This window comes from Rhodamnia argentea, chromosome 6, assembly GCF_020921035.1.
Source record: "Rhodamnia argentea isolate NSW1041297 chromosome 6, ASM2092103v1, whole genome shotgun sequence".
NCBI classification, from domain to species: domain Eukaryota; kingdom Viridiplantae; phylum Streptophyta; class Magnoliopsida; order Myrtales; family Myrtaceae; genus Rhodamnia; species Rhodamnia argentea.
Genome location: NC_063155.1, coordinates 8,049,053 through 8,066,176, shown reverse-complemented (window position 1 = coordinate 8,066,176; position 17,124 = coordinate 8,049,053). Strand labels below are relative to the sequence as shown.

Sequence of the window (17,124 nt, the reverse complement as noted above, 5' to 3'; positions counted from 1 at the left end):
ATGATTCCATAAAATGGGCCCCAAATGTGGGCCTTTGTTCTGCCCATTTACATTAGAATCGGCCTAGTCTGGGGAACTGGGCTGGCATGGCCTGAAATGGGGCCTGGCACTTCTGTAGATCTACATAGTTTCCAGCCCATTGGGCCTGCAGGATTTTTTTTTTTTTTTTTTGGGGGTCTAAGGCCTGCAGGATATTTTATAAAAGAGAGGCCTATTGTCTTTTTGCTTGCCTTCAGGCCCAGAAATGCCTTATTCTTTTTCACTGTTTTTATTTTAATAATTACATTTCTCAAGTCGTACGATTGAAAACTTCGTATATTCCCTCTATCAGATGGACTGAACAATTGTTATTGGAATGAATTATGAAGTTTCAATATAAAATATTTCAAACGTGAGACTTCTACGTATCATACGGATCTGTCCCGAGCTTCCGTCGCTAGGCCTTGTCATTAGACCACTAATCTATGCATATATTTTTAGCCTAGACTCTCGAATCTTTTGCTTCTTGGGTGGTGGCAAACAATGCCAAATGCAAATTCTAAATATCAAAGAAATTTTATTGAAAACTTATCACCATCCAGACCAACATTTTTGTATGAGCTGGTCCAAAAGGGAACTTTCCTACGCCAACTCTCTCTCTCTCTCTCTCTCTAATGGCAGTTGGTAGTCGGAAGAGTGACCAGAAAAGAACATTTCCTTCCTGGGTTCTATGGACCTAACACACACACACACACACACACAAAAAGCCAGCCGTCGCTAAGAGTTCTTTAAACACCCCGTGAACAACTTCTTGTCTCCATAAAAAAACGTCACCCACATTACATCTCTGCACGTTCTTCCCTTACATCATGCTCACAACCATCCTATCCCCAGAAAACAGAACAAAAACATCTCTCTCTCGCTCTCTCTCTCTCTCTTCACAAAGTCAATCATATGACCATGAACTAATCAGCAGCCCACTACACAGAATGAATTCTATCTCCTCCTCAATCCTTATGACTGGCAAAACACAGTCAAAACCATCTTCTTTCAGGTTTCTTTCAGCTACTATGTGAGCATCAGCCATTGTTGCATCGAATGAACAGAAAGCATCAATGAAGATTCCACATTTCTTTCCACTTTCCATGTCCACCCTCTTCTTCCTCTGCCTGCTCCGCTTTGTGTATTTCGTTTCTGCCCAAGGCAGCGACTTTCCATCATTTTCTTCTCCCATCGGGCCTTACGTACCCCCCGACATCTATCTCATAGATTGTGGTTCTCCTCAACAGGCCCAGCTTGACGATGGAAGAATCTTCCTATCCGAACGCGATGCATCTCCTCTCTTAAGAACCAAGCAAGATGTGTTAGCTCTGGTCGATTCCTTATCCAGCAGTGAGACTTCTAGTTACCCTGTTTCTTCGCTTCCGTTGTACCGCACAGCGAGGATATTTCCCGATGAAGCCATTTACACATTCAAGGTTTCTCATGCGGGCCTCCATTGGGTCCGTCTCTACTTCCATCCGATTCCTTGTCCAACTTATAACCTCGCGGACGCTGTTTTCACGGTCACAGCCAATGAACTAGTTCTGTTGCATGACTTTAGGGTGACAGATATTTCGAAATTGGTGTTCAAAGAGTACCTCATCAATGTTACTTCATCAGATACAGTGCTCCTCAAATTTACATCTGAAAAGTCGTTTTCTTTTGTCAATGCCATTGAGTTTGTGTCAGCACCGGACTCGCTTGTTTCTGATACTGCGACTGCAGTTCTTCCACTCGGTGAGTTCACCGGTTTAACTACCTACGATTATGAAGTAACATACCGGCTGAACATTGGAGGGCCCACTGTAAGTCCTTCTAATGACACACTATTTAGGACATGGCAGCCGGACAACACATATATGACTTTCGCAGAAGGAGCTCAAAACATCTCTGTACCTTTTGGCGTAATCAAGTATCCAAACCCAGGAGCCACAGCATACATTGCTCCTCCCTATGTCTATGCTACAGCAGACCAAATGGCAAATTCCGGGGTAAATCAGCAGAACTTCAATCTAACATGGAAGATGAGTGTTGATCCGAGTTTCTCATACATGATAAGGATGCATTTCTGTGATATAGTGAGTAAAAGCCTCAATCAACTGTACTTCGATGTGTACATCAATGGATTGATGGGTGCATCCGGTCTTGACCTGTCATCCCTCACAGGAGGCCTAGCAGTACCTTACTATAAAGACTTCGTGCTTAATGCCTCAGTGATAAGAAATGGCTCCATCATGATTCAACTCGGTCCAGCGGCAACAGTTGACCCAAGCTCACCAAATGCCATCCTTAATGGGATTGAAATCCTTAAGATAAGCAACTCTGCCAGAAGCCTGGACAGTGATCCGGCAGCTGGTTCCTCCAAGGGACGAGGACCTCGAACAAACAAGATGAAGATTTTCGCAGCCATTGCCCTTGCAACTGGAATAACAGCCATGTTCTTGCTCGCCAAGAGTTTTCTAGGAAAGAAGAAGAAGAGGCATCAAACTTGGAACCACGGGAAGAGCTCATCATGGCTCTCCCCTCTCAATAATAGCAAGGCTCATCTCTTGTCCAGTAGAACCAGCTACAGATCAAGCCTCTTCAGCTCCAGCAAGAGCAAGAGCAAGAGCGGTTTCTCGAGCTTTTTTGCTAGTGGTGGTTTTGACCGATCATTCACCTTCAAAGAATTACAGGAAGCAACACAAAATTTCGATGAGAAGGCAGTTATTGGAGTCGGCGGGTTTGGCAAAGTCTACCTTGGAGCTTTGGAAGATGGAAAAAAAGTTGCAATCAAGCGTGGAAACCCTTCATCACAGCAAGGCATCAACGAGTTCCAAACCGAGATACAAATGCTTTCCAGGGTCCGGCACCGTCACCTTGTATCACTTATTGGATATTGTGATGAGAACACAGAAATGATTCTTGTGTATGAATACATGGCAAATGGACCCCTCCGCGACCACCTTTATGGTTCAAGCCTTCCCCCCCTTTCATGGAAACAGAGGCTCGAGATCTGCATTGGTGCAGCCCGGGGTTTGCACTATCTCCACACTGGTGCAGCACAAGGCATCATACACCGTGATGTGAAGACAACAAATATTCTCCTGGACGAGAATTTTGTAGCCAAAGTTTCAGATTTTGGGTTGTCTAAAGCAGCACCTAATCTGGATCAGACCCATGTGAGCACGGCTGTGAAGGGTAGTTTTGGTTACCTTGATCCCGAGTACTTTAGGCGACAGCAACTCTCTGACAAATCTGATGTCTACTCTTTCGGAGTAGTGCTTTTTGAGGTACTATGTGCAAGGCCAGCCATAAATCCTGCATTACCTAGAGAGCAGGTCAGCTTGGCTGAGTGGGCAATGCAGTGGCACAGAAAGGGGATGCTTGAGAAAATAATGGATCCCCACATCGCAGGAAAAATATGCGCCCAAGCACTTAAGAAGTATGCAGAAGCCGCAGAAAAATGTCTCGCAGAATATGGTGTTGAAAGGCCTGCAATGAGTGATGTTTTGTGGAACCTCGAGTCAGCATTGCAGCTTGAAGAGGCCTCCACCTCCTCCGGTTGTGATCCCCAAAAGGGAGGATTGCAAGTCTGAGAAGCCTGGAATACAAGAGAGGCTGCTTCTGTCCATCGGCTTTGAATAGTATTTAAGTTCATTCTATCTGTATGTTTTGCCATGGAGAACTTGATCCACTCCAACACTTTCTTTTAATAATCTGATTATCGCTTCCCGCTTTCCATGATTCTAAAATTCACAGATGCTATAGCCCTTCATTCTCCTTGTATTCCTTCGAGGGAATAGCCAGAAACTTTAATTGAGATAACGTTCTCTATGATCATTGCTTCAATGTGTTTTTGCCACTGATTCTTCTTTAGAGAAGGTTTAAAGATTCCATGACCTTGTCCTTAGTGTATGTGTTTTTCAGAGATTGTTTGAGCAGGCTCAACCTGTTTCTGTTTGTTGGAATTTTTCGATAGTTCTAAAGCAATTGATTTATGTCTAATATTCTCTTTTTCATCAGCAATAAGATCATCTTACAATAGACAAAATGTCAGAACATTTTACACGGTACATAAAAGCAGAAAAGGCATGATCTTAAAGTTTGGCGTGGTCTGTCTCCCGATTGGTACTTCCACTTGCCAGCACATCTCTAGATTTCTGGCACAACTCGGTCATTATGAGTAGACAAGATTCTGTTGCAAAAGAAATTATCAATGGAAGAGTTTTGGGCTATTAACAGCAATTGGGATTAGCAGGAAATGTAAAATGAAAGAGATAACAACTCATAATTCCTTTCCCCGTCAATCAATAAAATTATCAATGTGACTTTCCTTCCTAACAAGCTGATTGATCTTTCGCAAAAGAGGAAAAACAGAGAACAAAAGCAAGCAGATTAGGAAGGAAAGTCACGTTTTGAGTCCTCTATCACTAAAAGGAGAATGATGTAATGCTGATAGCAAGAGTTCTACGTGATAGTTTTACTGTGTTTAGATTACCTCTCTTCTAATAATTATTGCCACTCTAGAATAACTGCAGCCGGGCAAGGAAACTGGCACAAAGATCAATAAAGAGTACTTGGGGACCTGTAACTCTCTGGAGGTCCAATAGGTAATTCTCTTCACAAGTTTTATACAGCTGCGCGATGACAAGCAAGTATATATTAGTAATGTCAACCAGATAACAGAGTCAGCACAGAGCCAATTCATTGTCCAAAGATAGAAGTACTTTGTTGGATAATATGCAGTTCTCTAAAATCCTGTTTGATATATACCCCTAACAAAATTACTTTGCAGTTAAGACAAGCAATGACCGCATGTGATCAACAGCAACATCCAGCCCACTGCAACTGAAAATGATGTTTGCTATCCAGTAATCCCTCCACTAACAGACGTTTAGATGAGAAGGTGGCACTCTCAGAATTTAATGAGCTATGGGAGATGATTTTCCTTCCTACTTAAGATCTATATTCAGAGTCTGAGCCTAGAGAAAACTGCCTGTCCAAAGGCAAGTCGACGAGTTAAGTGTGCCTAGATATGACGCCAGGTTATTATCCACTAACTTAAATTTTTAGAAATGTTACTGCAATTTAGAAGTCTACTTCATAAACTTTGGACAAGACTATGATGGCTTTAGAACGGCAATCCATGTGCAAATACAAGAAGGAAAATGAGAAGAAATAGCGAATCCATTGGAAGAGTTGAAGTACCTGCAATTCAAACTTGACAGTGTTCTGAGACACATGATTGGTCTGGATGGTTGCAGGTTCATTGCCTAAATGGAGGCCGTTACACTGACAATTTTTAGTAAGGCCTTGAATTTGACCACCTCGAGACCACATGCACTTGATGTGGTAGTGTCCAATCTTTTTCCAGCAGACATTTAGCTGGCGTAGTGCATTCAGAACTTCTACCATAATATGATGAGGCTGCAGTCCAAACTGAAAAATCAGACCAATAACCATGGTTAGACTGAGAAATAACTGCATAAATTTAAAAACCGAAAGAATCCTGTCAATATCATACGGATCTATTTCATGAGCATAAAGCCTTTAAGTTAATTGTGTATGAGTACTCCTGTTGATATCACACCTTGCTCAATGCATTTTACAGCTTTCGACATGATAACTGTGGTTAGCTGGGGTTATCTGGGTTCAACTATGGGGCTCTGTAAAACACCTTGGTCAATGCATTGGTCTATAACTTGTGACTGGTAATTCCTTCTACTTCTCATCAGATAAAACTTAATGTTGCAATTCAAAGGGTTAGGCTCAGTAAAAAGAATGAGCTTGTTGCCACTCGTTCACACTATATCTTAAATATATCGCAAACATTTCAAAATGATTTAAGGAAAATTACAGGCAAAGGGCATGCTGAGGTTCAAACATCCAAAAGATTTCATGATTAAGTAACTCAATTTACTCTAGGAAGGTCTCAAACTATTTTCACATAAGCAAATAATCGGATTCCTTATTGTATATCTATCCATTAGATAAGTGGAATGCTATTTTGCTGCTTGCGTTAGCTTTTGCGTTGCATGTGGAGGAAACACGAAAGTACACATACAAGTCGGACATCACAAGTTTAGTACATTGTTTTACTTGCAGAATAAATATACTGTTCAACAATTCACAGAAGGCAATCATATAAACCTGAAATCCGAGACCCCATCTTCCCACACTCGGTGACTGAGTAGTCTGATGTTCTATAAGCTGCTGGGCAACAGATACTGAAAATTCATCACTGTGAAGAGCAGATGAAATAAGTCCCTGGAAAATAGCAGAGCAAATTCAAGGTGAAAGCCACCCCAACATCATTGGGATAATTACAAATGATTTCATGACTTGATAAATTGAAATGCGTACTCATTTTTGAACTCATGATCCTTGAACAAACTGAAATGTTTTCAAGACTTGATATATCCTCGATCCTAATGCCTAAACATCTTACCTTTATGAAAAAAGGTTTTGCTGGCGAGTGCCCTTAGGTAATTGTTGAGTAGCCAAATGAGAAAAATGTTGCAGTTTTCAAGATATTTAATTCTCTAGTGATGCAAGTAATCAGTGCTTTGAAACTTAAAATTTCCTCATTAAGTATGCTTAAAGCACTTGTAACACAACGCATCTGTGTATCAGCTAAGTTCCCGCTATCACCCGATAAATTGCGATCAAGTACATAGAAATGGTGATCTAATTCTTTATAAAGAATGGAAGAGTTGCAAGCTTGGTGCTTAACAAGATTCTTATTAAATCCTGTTAGGGTTCAACCCATGTTTTTCCCTAGACAGAAAAATGTGCCAATCTATCTGCATCTTAACCATGTTCCCACCCATCAAGATTATTGCCTTAGCAATTAAAAGGCTTTAGGAACTTTCGCAATCATTTATCTAAAATTATGAGAGATATAACCAGATACCTCTTGTAAAGCAACAACATATCATGAAACAGGAGAACAATGCTGAAGGGCCTTGGAGCTTGAAAGCCATTGCTCTCTGGATGCATGTATGACATGTGTAGTACAACTAAACTAATAAAATGCACAGACTTAGGGAAAAAAAGGGATATACGAACCGCACTATTATTGAGCTCTGGACTGTAAACACTATTACCAGAGAAATAGTTGTCTAACAGCATGTAATATGATACTGTAGCCTGAAATAATCCAAAGAAGAAAGTTATTATGCGAATCTGATAAACAGAGACCAAAATTCGATCAGATGGGAGAGCACATCATCTTGTATCCTGTTTTGAAGAGATTGAACCAAATGGTTCCTGTCAAATCCCAATGTAACCGTACGCTCAAGTATTTCTTCATCAACCTGCATTAGCATGGAAGAAAGGATCAGGAATACCAAACCACGAACTGGATCTGGAACATCCACACATTCTGCATGCAAATTTTTATACTTAAGTCTGAATCTGTCGTATTTATAAGCCTCTTTGGAGACAATGATTGAGACTATCACTATTGAGATTGGCAATTACACTACACCTGGAAGATCAATATACATCAATAAGATTTCCTAGCATTGGGTGACAACCAGAAGAAATGAGTACTTTTTTCCCCTCAACCCCCAATCCCCGCTCACGTCTCCTCCCTCCTCTTTCCAGGTCACATAGAAGTCCAGATCCTTTAGGCTGTAGCCACATACTTCAAAAGTTTTTGTAAGAGAATTATTAAAAAGTCCAATCCAAAAGCTTAAACTATTAGATGAAGAGAGATGTTGGAAAGTCCAATAAAAAAAGTCTAAGCTATTAGGTGGGAAACTGTAACTGTATATAAGGGCTATTGAAATCCCACATATTAGTAATGTGTGATAACGTTAACATAGATCATCTATCAGTCTCGCCAATATTTTTTCCTTTTTTTTTCTGCATATCTCAGCTTCAGAAATTTTAAAGATTGCCAAAGTTTCAGATCGAATTTGAAAACACCTTCTGGGAAATGATCCAAAAGGCGCAACCAGAGGATTACAGATGAAAGTGATATAAATATAAATTCTCAGGAGGCTAATTATCACCAAACAACCTTGCCATGAGTGGGACTTACAAGATATAAACTATTTTGATCTGATAAATGACATGACAAGAAATACCAAAATCAAAATATTACTAATTGGAGCCTTCTCATAAAACTCAAGGATTTAACCTTATAATAAATTTCGAGCACAAGAACAAGGGTACAACTGTTTCATCACAATATTTAGCACCGAAATATAGGATGTGTGTCGAGTTAAAGATGCAAAATGGAGGAAAGATCACTTTGAAATGCCATCATATAATTGAAAAGACATACCTTCTTCATGTGATGTGTTATATCTGGCAAAGCAGCAGCCAGATAATAAGGAAGATTTGCTAAGAACCAAGGATGTTGACGAATTTCAGGAATAGTTATCCGCTTTAAAGGGTCAACAACAATCATCCTCTCAATCAAATCCCTTGCTCCAGTTGTTAAATGACTTGGAAGAGTATAGACTCCACTCTGAAAGAATTCCCGTCAGCTAAAATATAATGAGTGTGACAACTTCTGTAAGAGATCATGTCAACTTAATGAACTAAAGCACTACATAACCTGGTGAACATGAAACCACAAGAAGCCCCCTTACGTGAAATCGAATTAAAATACGTACTTTCCCAGTGTACGTGCGGATTAAAATATAGTCACCTTTACTTTATTATAGAGGTTAGGTAAGCTTTCATCATCAAAAGGAAGAGAGCCACAAAGAAGTACATATAAGATGATACCACAACTCCAGACGTCAACCTCTGGCCCTGCATAAAGTTTACCAGAGATAACCTGCACATGAGAATCCGTTCAGCTAAAACATGACCCTTTTAGCAAGCTAAAACCCTTGAATAATAACAGAATCCACTCAGAAGAATTAGAACACACCTCTGGAGCAGCATAATTTGGACTACCACAACTTGTTTTCAGGAAATAGCCATCATGCATAATAGTACTCAAGCCAAAATCAGCAATTTTCACATTGCCATTACAATCCAATAGCAGATTCTCAGGCTTAAGGTCTCGATGAACCACCCTATATTTGTGGCAGTACTCCAAACCTGAAATGATCTGTTTCCAGAACGAACCCAACAGATATATTAATGACCTATTGGGAATAAAAAGGTTGAAACGATGATGCATGTATAGATAGATGCAACAACTGACTGGTATTGCTACCTGCTGAAAAAATTTCCGTGCTTCATCCTCTCTGATCCTTCTATTCTCGACAATATAATCAAACAACTCCCCACGTTCTGCGTACTCCATGACAACATATACATCAGTCAAGGTCTCTATGATCTCATATAGCCTGATAATGTGAGGATGTTCCAGAAGTTTGCCTATCTTTATCTCCCGACTCACTGTAATAACTCTCTTTACATTAGTATCGATTCAACCCTCGAAAACAATTAAGCATCTCAGCAAAAGAAAGAAGAGAGCATGGCTGCAGATAGAGACATACCTTTGTCCTCCATGCGCTTTTCCCTCATTTTTTGACGTTTAAGAATCTTAATGGCCACTTTGATACCAGTTAGTCTATGCTTTGCGGCTTTCACTTTGCCAAATGCGCCATGGCCAATATTTCTTATTAGCTTATAATTCTTAAGGGATGGGTCCTCGCTAGACCTTGTTAGCCGAGAGGGTCCTTCCATTGTCTTTTCCTGAGAAGTAAGAGATAATTATTTATAGAAAATATTGGCAATACTATATGTTAGTTAATAATATTTCTTAAGGCACAAGACAAGATACTCAACGTAAAGTGGAATCATGTAACTAAGTAGTTGCTAGATCATCTTCTTCCACTTCATTTGAGTGGCTAAAAGAAGAAAAATGAAGATATAGACAATCAAAAGAACAGCAGGACTGGATACCTACATGCAATTCCGACATATTTGGCGATCAATCAACAACTCTTCCACCAAAGGGAGTTTGGATGCATAAAATTTTCCTGTTTAATTTGTTTTCAAGTCAAGTGGAGATCTTACGAAACGATTATCCTCCTTCCAACACTGCCCCCCCTCCCCCCCAAAAAAAAAAAAAAAAAAAGATCAAGTGAAACTTCAAGAGCATCAACAAAGGGGAAAGTACGCGTGCTACCTACGAAATAGCACATGCATACACAAAAACAAGGGAGTCGGCATTTAAGAAATGAAAGCTGACGCGAAACTGAAACTCTTCCAGGCACAATGGAATATGGACCTTCTAATGATACAGAAATACTTCGTTACTTTTCGTTACCCTTCCAGCTGCACTTCTTCACTGAAGCAAAATATAATTGACCATCTGCCCTGGAATATTTGTATGAAAGCCTTCGAACATCATTTGAGTTTGTGACTGTATCAAAGAACATTTTAGCCTAAAGATCATGGCCAAACAGAAGATGCACTGAGCATGAGATATCATTGAGCCAACAACTTGACATAAATCAACTAGAACAACATGGACCAAAGGAAAGAAGAAGAATAACATACTTTATTCCAAAATATGAATTCACAAGTCACCACCAATAAAGAAGTATGGAATTCTGTTGCTTTCTGAGATTAAAGATTTCATGTCTTTAGGGAGAATATGACACAAGCAATTTGACCAAACAACCGAACCTGGCTCACTGTTAGAAGAAGCCATAAGAAAGCTAACAGTATGACAATTACAATAGCACAGTACGTTTCTCTTATATCTTCAACTCTTCAATTAGTACACAAAAATTCGACTAAGAAAAAAACAAACAAAATTAGAATACACCAAATAATTCCATCGATGTCTTAACATATAAATCGCTGCTTCTTCCACCTACTACTGAAGCCATTTCGAATAGACTGCAACTGTCCAAGCAGCAGCAAATTCTTGATTTGCGAGGTTTTGATTAGACAACCTTATTTTCAACATCTGGACATCATCTTTTTTTAAAGCTGACAAGTTATTACGTATCACTGACTAAGCAGGATTCCAAGTTCTCTCTTCTAAAGATAATTAGCATCAACCACTTACTCAGTGACGGCCATCAACCACTTACCCAGTGACACAGGAAAAGAAAGATGGTAATCTAGGGGAAAGATAACATCACCCTAAAACCTGAACCAACAAACAAACTGCAAACCACAAACCATTAAGCAAGAAAGACATATTAAGCCCACATCATGAATCACGACCGAATGCCAACACGCAAAAATTAAGTTTTGACGTATCATGCACATACACATGCAAGGAGGCATGCAAGAAGACAATTCGGGACATCATACACACGCTGTCTCTACAGGAGGACTGAGAATAAGACTTATCCAATATTCCTCACTTCCCACACTAATCCCTTCTCGTTCTAGTAGAATTCCAAAAAAAAAAAATCACTGATCAAGCAATTATCCAAAAGACCGGTCATTCAACGAGACCACAGCTTTCAACAAGTTCGCCGACATGGGAAAAAAGAATTGCGAACCCACAAAGACTGTTGTGCGGAACCAAGTGATCCACGAAGATTGTAGACCACACTCGAGTCACTCAAAACACTCTTAGTATTTTCCAACCCCCAATTACATCTAATAAGTACACAATATTTAGCCCCCAACTCCTAGTGAAATAATCTCTCAATCTCGCAAAGGAATTAAAATACAAATTCTTACCGCAAGAATTTCTCGACTAAAATACAAAATTATTGAAGTAATTCCACGAAAAAATAACATGCCAAGCACTCGTTTATCGAACCGCGCTTCAAGCCTTCGTCGTATCAACCACCGCGTATCCAGAGCATGAACGGAGTAAAATATATTCCTTGTTTATCTGTTTTCATGTGTAACTCATAGAGTTTATCCACAGCTTTTTTTTTTTTTTTTGAAACTTTGTATTCACGGTCAAAGTGGAAACAAGAAACCGGTTCCAATTCGTAAAAGGAAATCCACGCGCTTTGCTTTGCTCGATATCGAGCATACAGAATCTCCAACTTTTGAACTGTTCCTTAATTAACTGGGTTCGTTATGCATTATCTCGCGTCAGGTTTCCTTCACGGTCTAAAACTTAAGGCATATTTTAACATAGACAGTACGTACAAACCAGGGAAAACTAGACACAGCAATAAACATCACCAAAAAAGAAGAAGAAAGAATCATGCATCGATGATTCACAACACACTCAGAACGCTGACACGGGCAGAAAAACACGCACCAGAACAGAGACGAGAATCCGCCGCGAGTGAAGAACCTCCGCCACACAGCGAGAGTGCAGTGGAGCAGATGATGTTTTGCCAACACCTCGAACCAGCTCGAGAATCCAATCGAAGGTGCCGATTGACTTCGACGCACGGGATGAAGAAGCACAAGGAACTCCGCCATTAGAGCAATCAAAGAAGGTTTCAGGCTTACAATAGTATTTTGTGTCAACATCGTATCAAAATCGCCAGCTTATGTCTGACGCAGCACTAATTGGCCGTAATCTTTGTCTGCTTCGTACTGTTTCCTTTTTGGGGGAACGACATGTCGTTTTAGTCCATCAAATCGGGTCGGACCTTCCGGGGACAAAGTTTGGGTGATCTTTTTGGGCTCGGGCAATTGAGCCCATGTGTTGTTTTTCAAATTTTTTATAATGCTGATTATGGGCCCCAATCATAGATTCGTTGATTTAACAAGGTGAAATACATTGTGGCAGGGAAATTTGTGCAAAAAGTGTGCCACAACCAATCCAATTCTAAACCTTTTAATTATGTCAATCCTAAACCTTTTAATTATATCAATTTGATTATAAATCTTCTGACGGTTTGTCATTTTACTCCTAAGCATTTTAATAAATTGTCAATGTAGTCCTTCCCGTTAATTTTATCCGGATATCACCGACTTGAATAATTCTTTATTATTTTATTTTATCCATTTTTATTTTCTTCTTCATTGTGCCAGCGGAGTTGGCAACCTCTACCAACCCCTAGGCGATGAAGCCCTTGCGAGCCACAACGAGAGACCGTGCAAGTGCCACGACACCCGATTTTGCAAGGACTCACAAACCCTCACTGTGGCTGGTAGCCTTGTCGGCACATTGAAAAAATAATAAAATGAAAATAAAAAATTATCCACGTCAGCATCGGCAGGGCCACATAGGACAACTTGCGTTTACTAGGCTATCACATGGATCATTTCCAGTTAAAATGAACCGAAATGATTATATTAACAATTCAACGAAAGCTTTAGGACTAACTTAACAAAACTTTAAAAGGCTTAGGGTTAAATTAGTACAATCAAAATATTTAGGATTGAATTGGCAATTTTTCAAAAGGTTTAGGACTGAATTAGCCACCGTATAATAGGTTTAAGACTTTTTGGACAATTTTCTCCAATTGTGGCAGGTGACAACCCTACCAATTCTATTACATGTTAAGAGAAGAAAAAAAATGGCAAGAATGTCATAAGAAAATTGACCTCGCTCGCGTAAATAAGGTCTAACATCATTGGGAATCTTGAATCGATACCCAATGACGTATTTATCACAAACTAATTTGTGTCTAATGAAAAAATTTAAACCGACACCCAACAACGCATTTGCCCCAAATTAATTTTCGTCCCACGAAAAATTCCAAACCATCATCCTTGACCCAAGTCTGCCCTTCGTCAGCATCCATCCAATATCCCGTCAAAAATCCCGCGGCAATAATAATTTCTCGAGAAATACCCAAAAAGAGCCGAGCACATATATACACAAGAGCAAGACTATATACTATTTTAGGCGTGGCTTAGTCATTTCTCGCTTGATTAATTTCTTTGCTTCTGTATTGGATTCCCAACAAATCCTCTTGAACTAGGAGGTCAACAATGTTGACCCGTTACCTAAGCAAATAAAATAGATTTCCTCATAAATTCCTTAGTTATCTCTAACTACCATATAATAAGGAATTAATCTCAAATGAGAGTTCTCATGCTCCACCAAACCAACTTAGTCAAAGGGGAAATTTCATCGTCTTTGAAAGCTTCCAAATTAGTTAGCTGATAGTCCACTCAAACGACCCAAGTAAGAGCTTTTCTCTTATCATACGAAACTCAGTTTTATGAAACGTGGGTTGGGTAGATTTAGGATGTATGTAATCGACTTATCTTTGTCCTCTAATGTTTCTCTGCTTATTTAGTTTTTTTTTTTTTGGTCCACTTTATTCGAACTCCATCGACATTGCGCTTTTGGATTAGTTAACGTGTTCTATTAGGGTTATCATCTATGAACGTCAACTTTGTCAATACCAATCTAAAGGAGAAACTGGGAATCCAATCGGTTCGGTCACAGACCGGTTTCAGGGCTAATCGGTTAGCTCATACGAGTTTAAGAAACTTGTATGAGCTACCGACTTTACTCATAGCCTAATCGGAAGACAAACAATAGGTTTTCTCTTTATATTCCTTCTAAATCAATCTATTCTTTGGGCCAAATTTTAAGTGCACAAGAAAGCAGGTAGTGAAAGCCATACTTCATCAACTTTAGTAATCTTCCATCTATGCCGAATGCTTGGTCAACCCCACCCATCACATTCTTTTGTGGGTAATAATCATTCCATTTCCTATATAAAGCCCAAATTTAAGAGGAAGGATAAAGCTCAAGTCATTAGTGCAGTCATGAAAAGTAAAGCCAACAAGTGAAGGATGCTTTCCATAGATTAACTGTTTGGTCTCATGCAAATACTGTATGTCCACTAGTTTGAGGAACCCACCGAGTGCAATTATTTCATCTACTTCTGTTCTTTATTCTTGAAAGCTAAGATTCAATGATATGCTCATTGCTTACAAGTCATACCCAAACAGTAATCACTCATTGGCCGTAGGACCAAGCATAATGGACCAATCGAATCAGGAACTGTCTTGAAGGCTCTGCTCCTACTCTCGGCTCCATAAAATTGGAACTGGTTACTATCGGTCTTGTTAGCGGATCGCCCAAATGGGACCGAATAATATATATATTTATTTAAAAACATTCCTAAATGTAAACCTAAACCTAATATGCTTAGTATGACTTTCATATTTAGCAACAACGCGATGTAGTCAATTAAAAATAGTCCGGTGAATATGTTGTTAACGAGAAAAATTTATTAACGACCAGTCACAAAAAAATAAAATAAAATACGACTGGTCCAATGATTGGACGCCCAGGAACCAGACCGAGGACCATCCGGTCGGGATTTCCGATCCTTGAAACTGGGAACTTGTCATCTTGGTTTGGTTCATGATTCCAAGGTAGAACAGCATCGGATTGGGAGCCAACCACCCTTAATTAGTTGTACTAGATATGTGGCTTGCAATGATCATCACCACCACTTGATTACGTTTTGTCTTTTTTCTGAGATGAGATGAAACAATTGAGTAACTTTTTCATCATTCTACAATATGCTGAATTTCAAATTGTGGATTTGATCTATTCCTCAATCACTGTCTATGAATCGTGCTCAAGTTGTCCGGGGCCTGGAGAAAGGAAGCTAAGAGAGTGTGTCTGAAGCAATATCATCACTAAGTACTCTTGTGATCTGCAAGTTACTAAAGTCAATGCCCCTTAAAAAATGGGTTTAGTAACTCTGTAACTTTCCATCAACCAAATGCAAAAGCTGCTGCTCTTTCATGCCTTTTTGTGTAATATTTCAGACAGCTAAGACAATTTGCTCAGACCCCACGAGCAACAACCTTAAAAGAGTCCAAGAATACAATACACACAAAACTGCTCAAACACATTGCTCAAACAACTCCAATTCCATCAGTAGTTGTTAGTCAGTATTACTCAGTCCTTTGCCCATATAATCAATCAAAGATCACCAACTCTCCTACTCTCCCTCTTTATCAACCCCAACAGGGAGAAAGATTCAAAAGGAACACCACCCATTTCATGCCCATCTCCCTTGATCTTCACTAATCACTCCTTTGAATTTCAGGAATCATATCATGGAAGGAACGAGCAAGATTCTGAGAAGATCAGTCCACACATTCCTCCAAAACTACCAATACTTCACCACAATTTCTGCATCTCTAGCTTTGCCATTCTCAATCTTATTCCTCATTTCACAAGCCTCATTCATTTCTTCATCCTCCTCATCCAGTCTTCTTCTTCCGCAACTCCTCCACAATCGCTTCCAAGCTCTCTTCAGAGCTGCTGGGTTCCCGACATCATCAGGATTCTTCACCATTCTCAGCCTGAAGCTCCCGGAGACAGTCATGTCCTCCATCTTCACACTCCCTCTCACCACCACCTTCCTCCTCATTGCCAAATCAACCGTGATTCGACGCATTGCCCAAGTCAAAGCCAACCCGACGCTTCCTTTTTCACTCCCTCTTGATCTTTGGTCAGCCTACACACCCCTCCTCTGTACCTATGTCTGTGGGTTCTTGGTCATTCTCTCTGCCAACGCAACCACATTCTTCCTCCTGTTTTTCGGTTTCAACTGTCTCGAAGGATTTCAACTGACTACCCTGGAGCATTCCCTTTTGTCGATGATGTTAGCAGCCATTGTTTACTCCATGATCATTGCAAACACTATCATAGTCTGCAACTTGGCACTGGTGTTATCCGGGATCGAGAAACACGGAGGGAGTCTCGCAATCATAAAGGCCTACTTAATGATGAGGGGAAGAAGAGCAACTGCACTATCATTTGCAGTGATTGGAAATTTCACCCTGGCTGCGACAGAAGCATTGTTTCGTTACCGGGTCATAGCGCCATATCATGCGTCAGGAAGCTTCAGCATAGGGATTTTGCTGGAGGGATGCTACATTGCTTATTTGTATTCAGTCCTCATCGTTCTTGACACAATTGTCGCCTGCACATTCTTTAGAAGCTGTCAGGTCGAGGACTTCATAAATTGCAACGATAAATTCTATTGCCAGATCCAAATTTTCGATGCTGCCGATGGACCCTATGACAATTCCCTGAAGAGTTCAGATCCAATTCTGAACTCAGTCGTGACAAGATCGGAGATATGTCGACCAGTCTGTGTAAATCCTTACCAAGAAAGGTTGTACATGTCAAGGGAATTACTCAGATAAGTTTGAGAATTTGTCGTAGATTGTCTGTACGACGAAGCAACAGCAAAATCATTTTGCTCCACTTTCTTCTTTGGTTGCTGAAATGATACAATTTGATTCAGTCAGCATATGCTGTTTTTTTTTTAACTTTAC

The 17,124-nt window shown here is 39.9% G+C and overlaps 3 protein-coding genes across 5 annotated transcripts; 2 read left to right on the top strand and 1 right to left on the bottom strand.

Moving 5' to 3' along the window:
• The first annotated feature begins 573 nt into the window (after positions 1-573).
• LOC115741107 (probable receptor-like protein kinase At5g61350) lies at positions 574-3,986 on the top strand. Its single transcript, XM_030674829.2, has one exon. It carries the CDS (start codon positions 1,095-1,097, stop codon positions 3,597-3,599), a length of 2,505 nt encoding a protein of 834 aa, XP_030530689.2. The 5' UTR covers positions 574-1,094; the 3' UTR covers positions 3,600-3,986.
• A 15-nt stretch (positions 3,987-4,001) lies between these two features.
• LOC115741601 (SNF1-related protein kinase catalytic subunit alpha KIN10-like) lies at positions 4,002-12,369 on the bottom strand. 3 transcript variants are annotated; one of them, XM_048280254.1, is made up of 12 exons: positions 12,164-12,369; positions 9,471-9,669; positions 9,185-9,369; positions 8,894-9,076; positions 8,666-8,797; positions 8,297-8,482; positions 7,230-7,319; positions 7,072-7,152; positions 6,154-6,270; positions 5,212-5,442; positions 4,502-4,640; positions 4,002-4,174 (listed from the first exon to the last, which is right to left on the bottom strand). In XM_048280254.1, the coding sequence occupies exons 2-11, from the start codon at positions 9,658-9,660 to the stop codon at positions 4,527-4,529; spliced, it is 1,509 nt and encodes a 502-aa protein (XP_048136211.1). In that variant the 5' UTR covers positions 9,661-9,669; positions 12,164-12,369; the 3' UTR covers positions 4,002-4,174; positions 4,502-4,526. The 3 variants fall into 3 exon arrangements, with proteins under 3 accessions (XP_048136211.1, XP_048136210.1, XP_030531486.1); XM_048280253.1 differs by lacking the exon at positions 12,164-12,369 and adding an exon at positions 9,884-9,995 and having other exon boundaries at positions 4,002-4,198; positions 8,894-9,369; XM_030675626.2 differs by lacking the exons at positions 4,002-4,174; positions 4,502-4,640; positions 12,164-12,369 and adding an exon at positions 11,201-11,324 and having other exon boundaries at positions 5,271-5,442; positions 6,107-6,270.
• A 4,074-nt stretch (positions 12,370-16,443) lies between these two features.
• On the top strand, positions 16,444-16,992 carry LOC115741115. The gene has a single exon (XM_030674842.1). The coding sequence runs from the start codon at positions 16,444-16,446 to the stop codon at positions 16,990-16,992; it is 549 nt and encodes a 182-aa protein (XP_030530702.1).
• Positions 16,993-17,124: the final 132 nt, after the last annotated feature.

Excerpts from the sequence above, each read along its gene's own strand:
- LOC115741107 (XM_030674829.2), top strand. The coding sequence starts at position 1,095 with ATGAAGATTCCACATTTCTTTCCACTTTCCATGTCCACCCTCTTCTTC.
- LOC115741601 (XM_048280253.1), bottom strand. Across the intron at positions 7,320-8,296 it reads TAACACATCACATGAAGAAG|GTTGATGAAGAAATACTTGA; the intron begins GTATGTCTTTTC and ends ATGCTAATGCAG. Across the intron at positions 4,641-5,211 it reads CTGTCAAGTTTGAATTGCAG|CTGTATAAAACTTGTGAAGA; the intron begins GTACTTCAACTC and ends GTCATCGCGCAG.
- LOC115741115 (XM_030674842.1), top strand. The coding sequence starts at position 16,444 with ATGTTAGCAGCCATTGTTTACTCCATGATCATTGCAAACACTATCATA.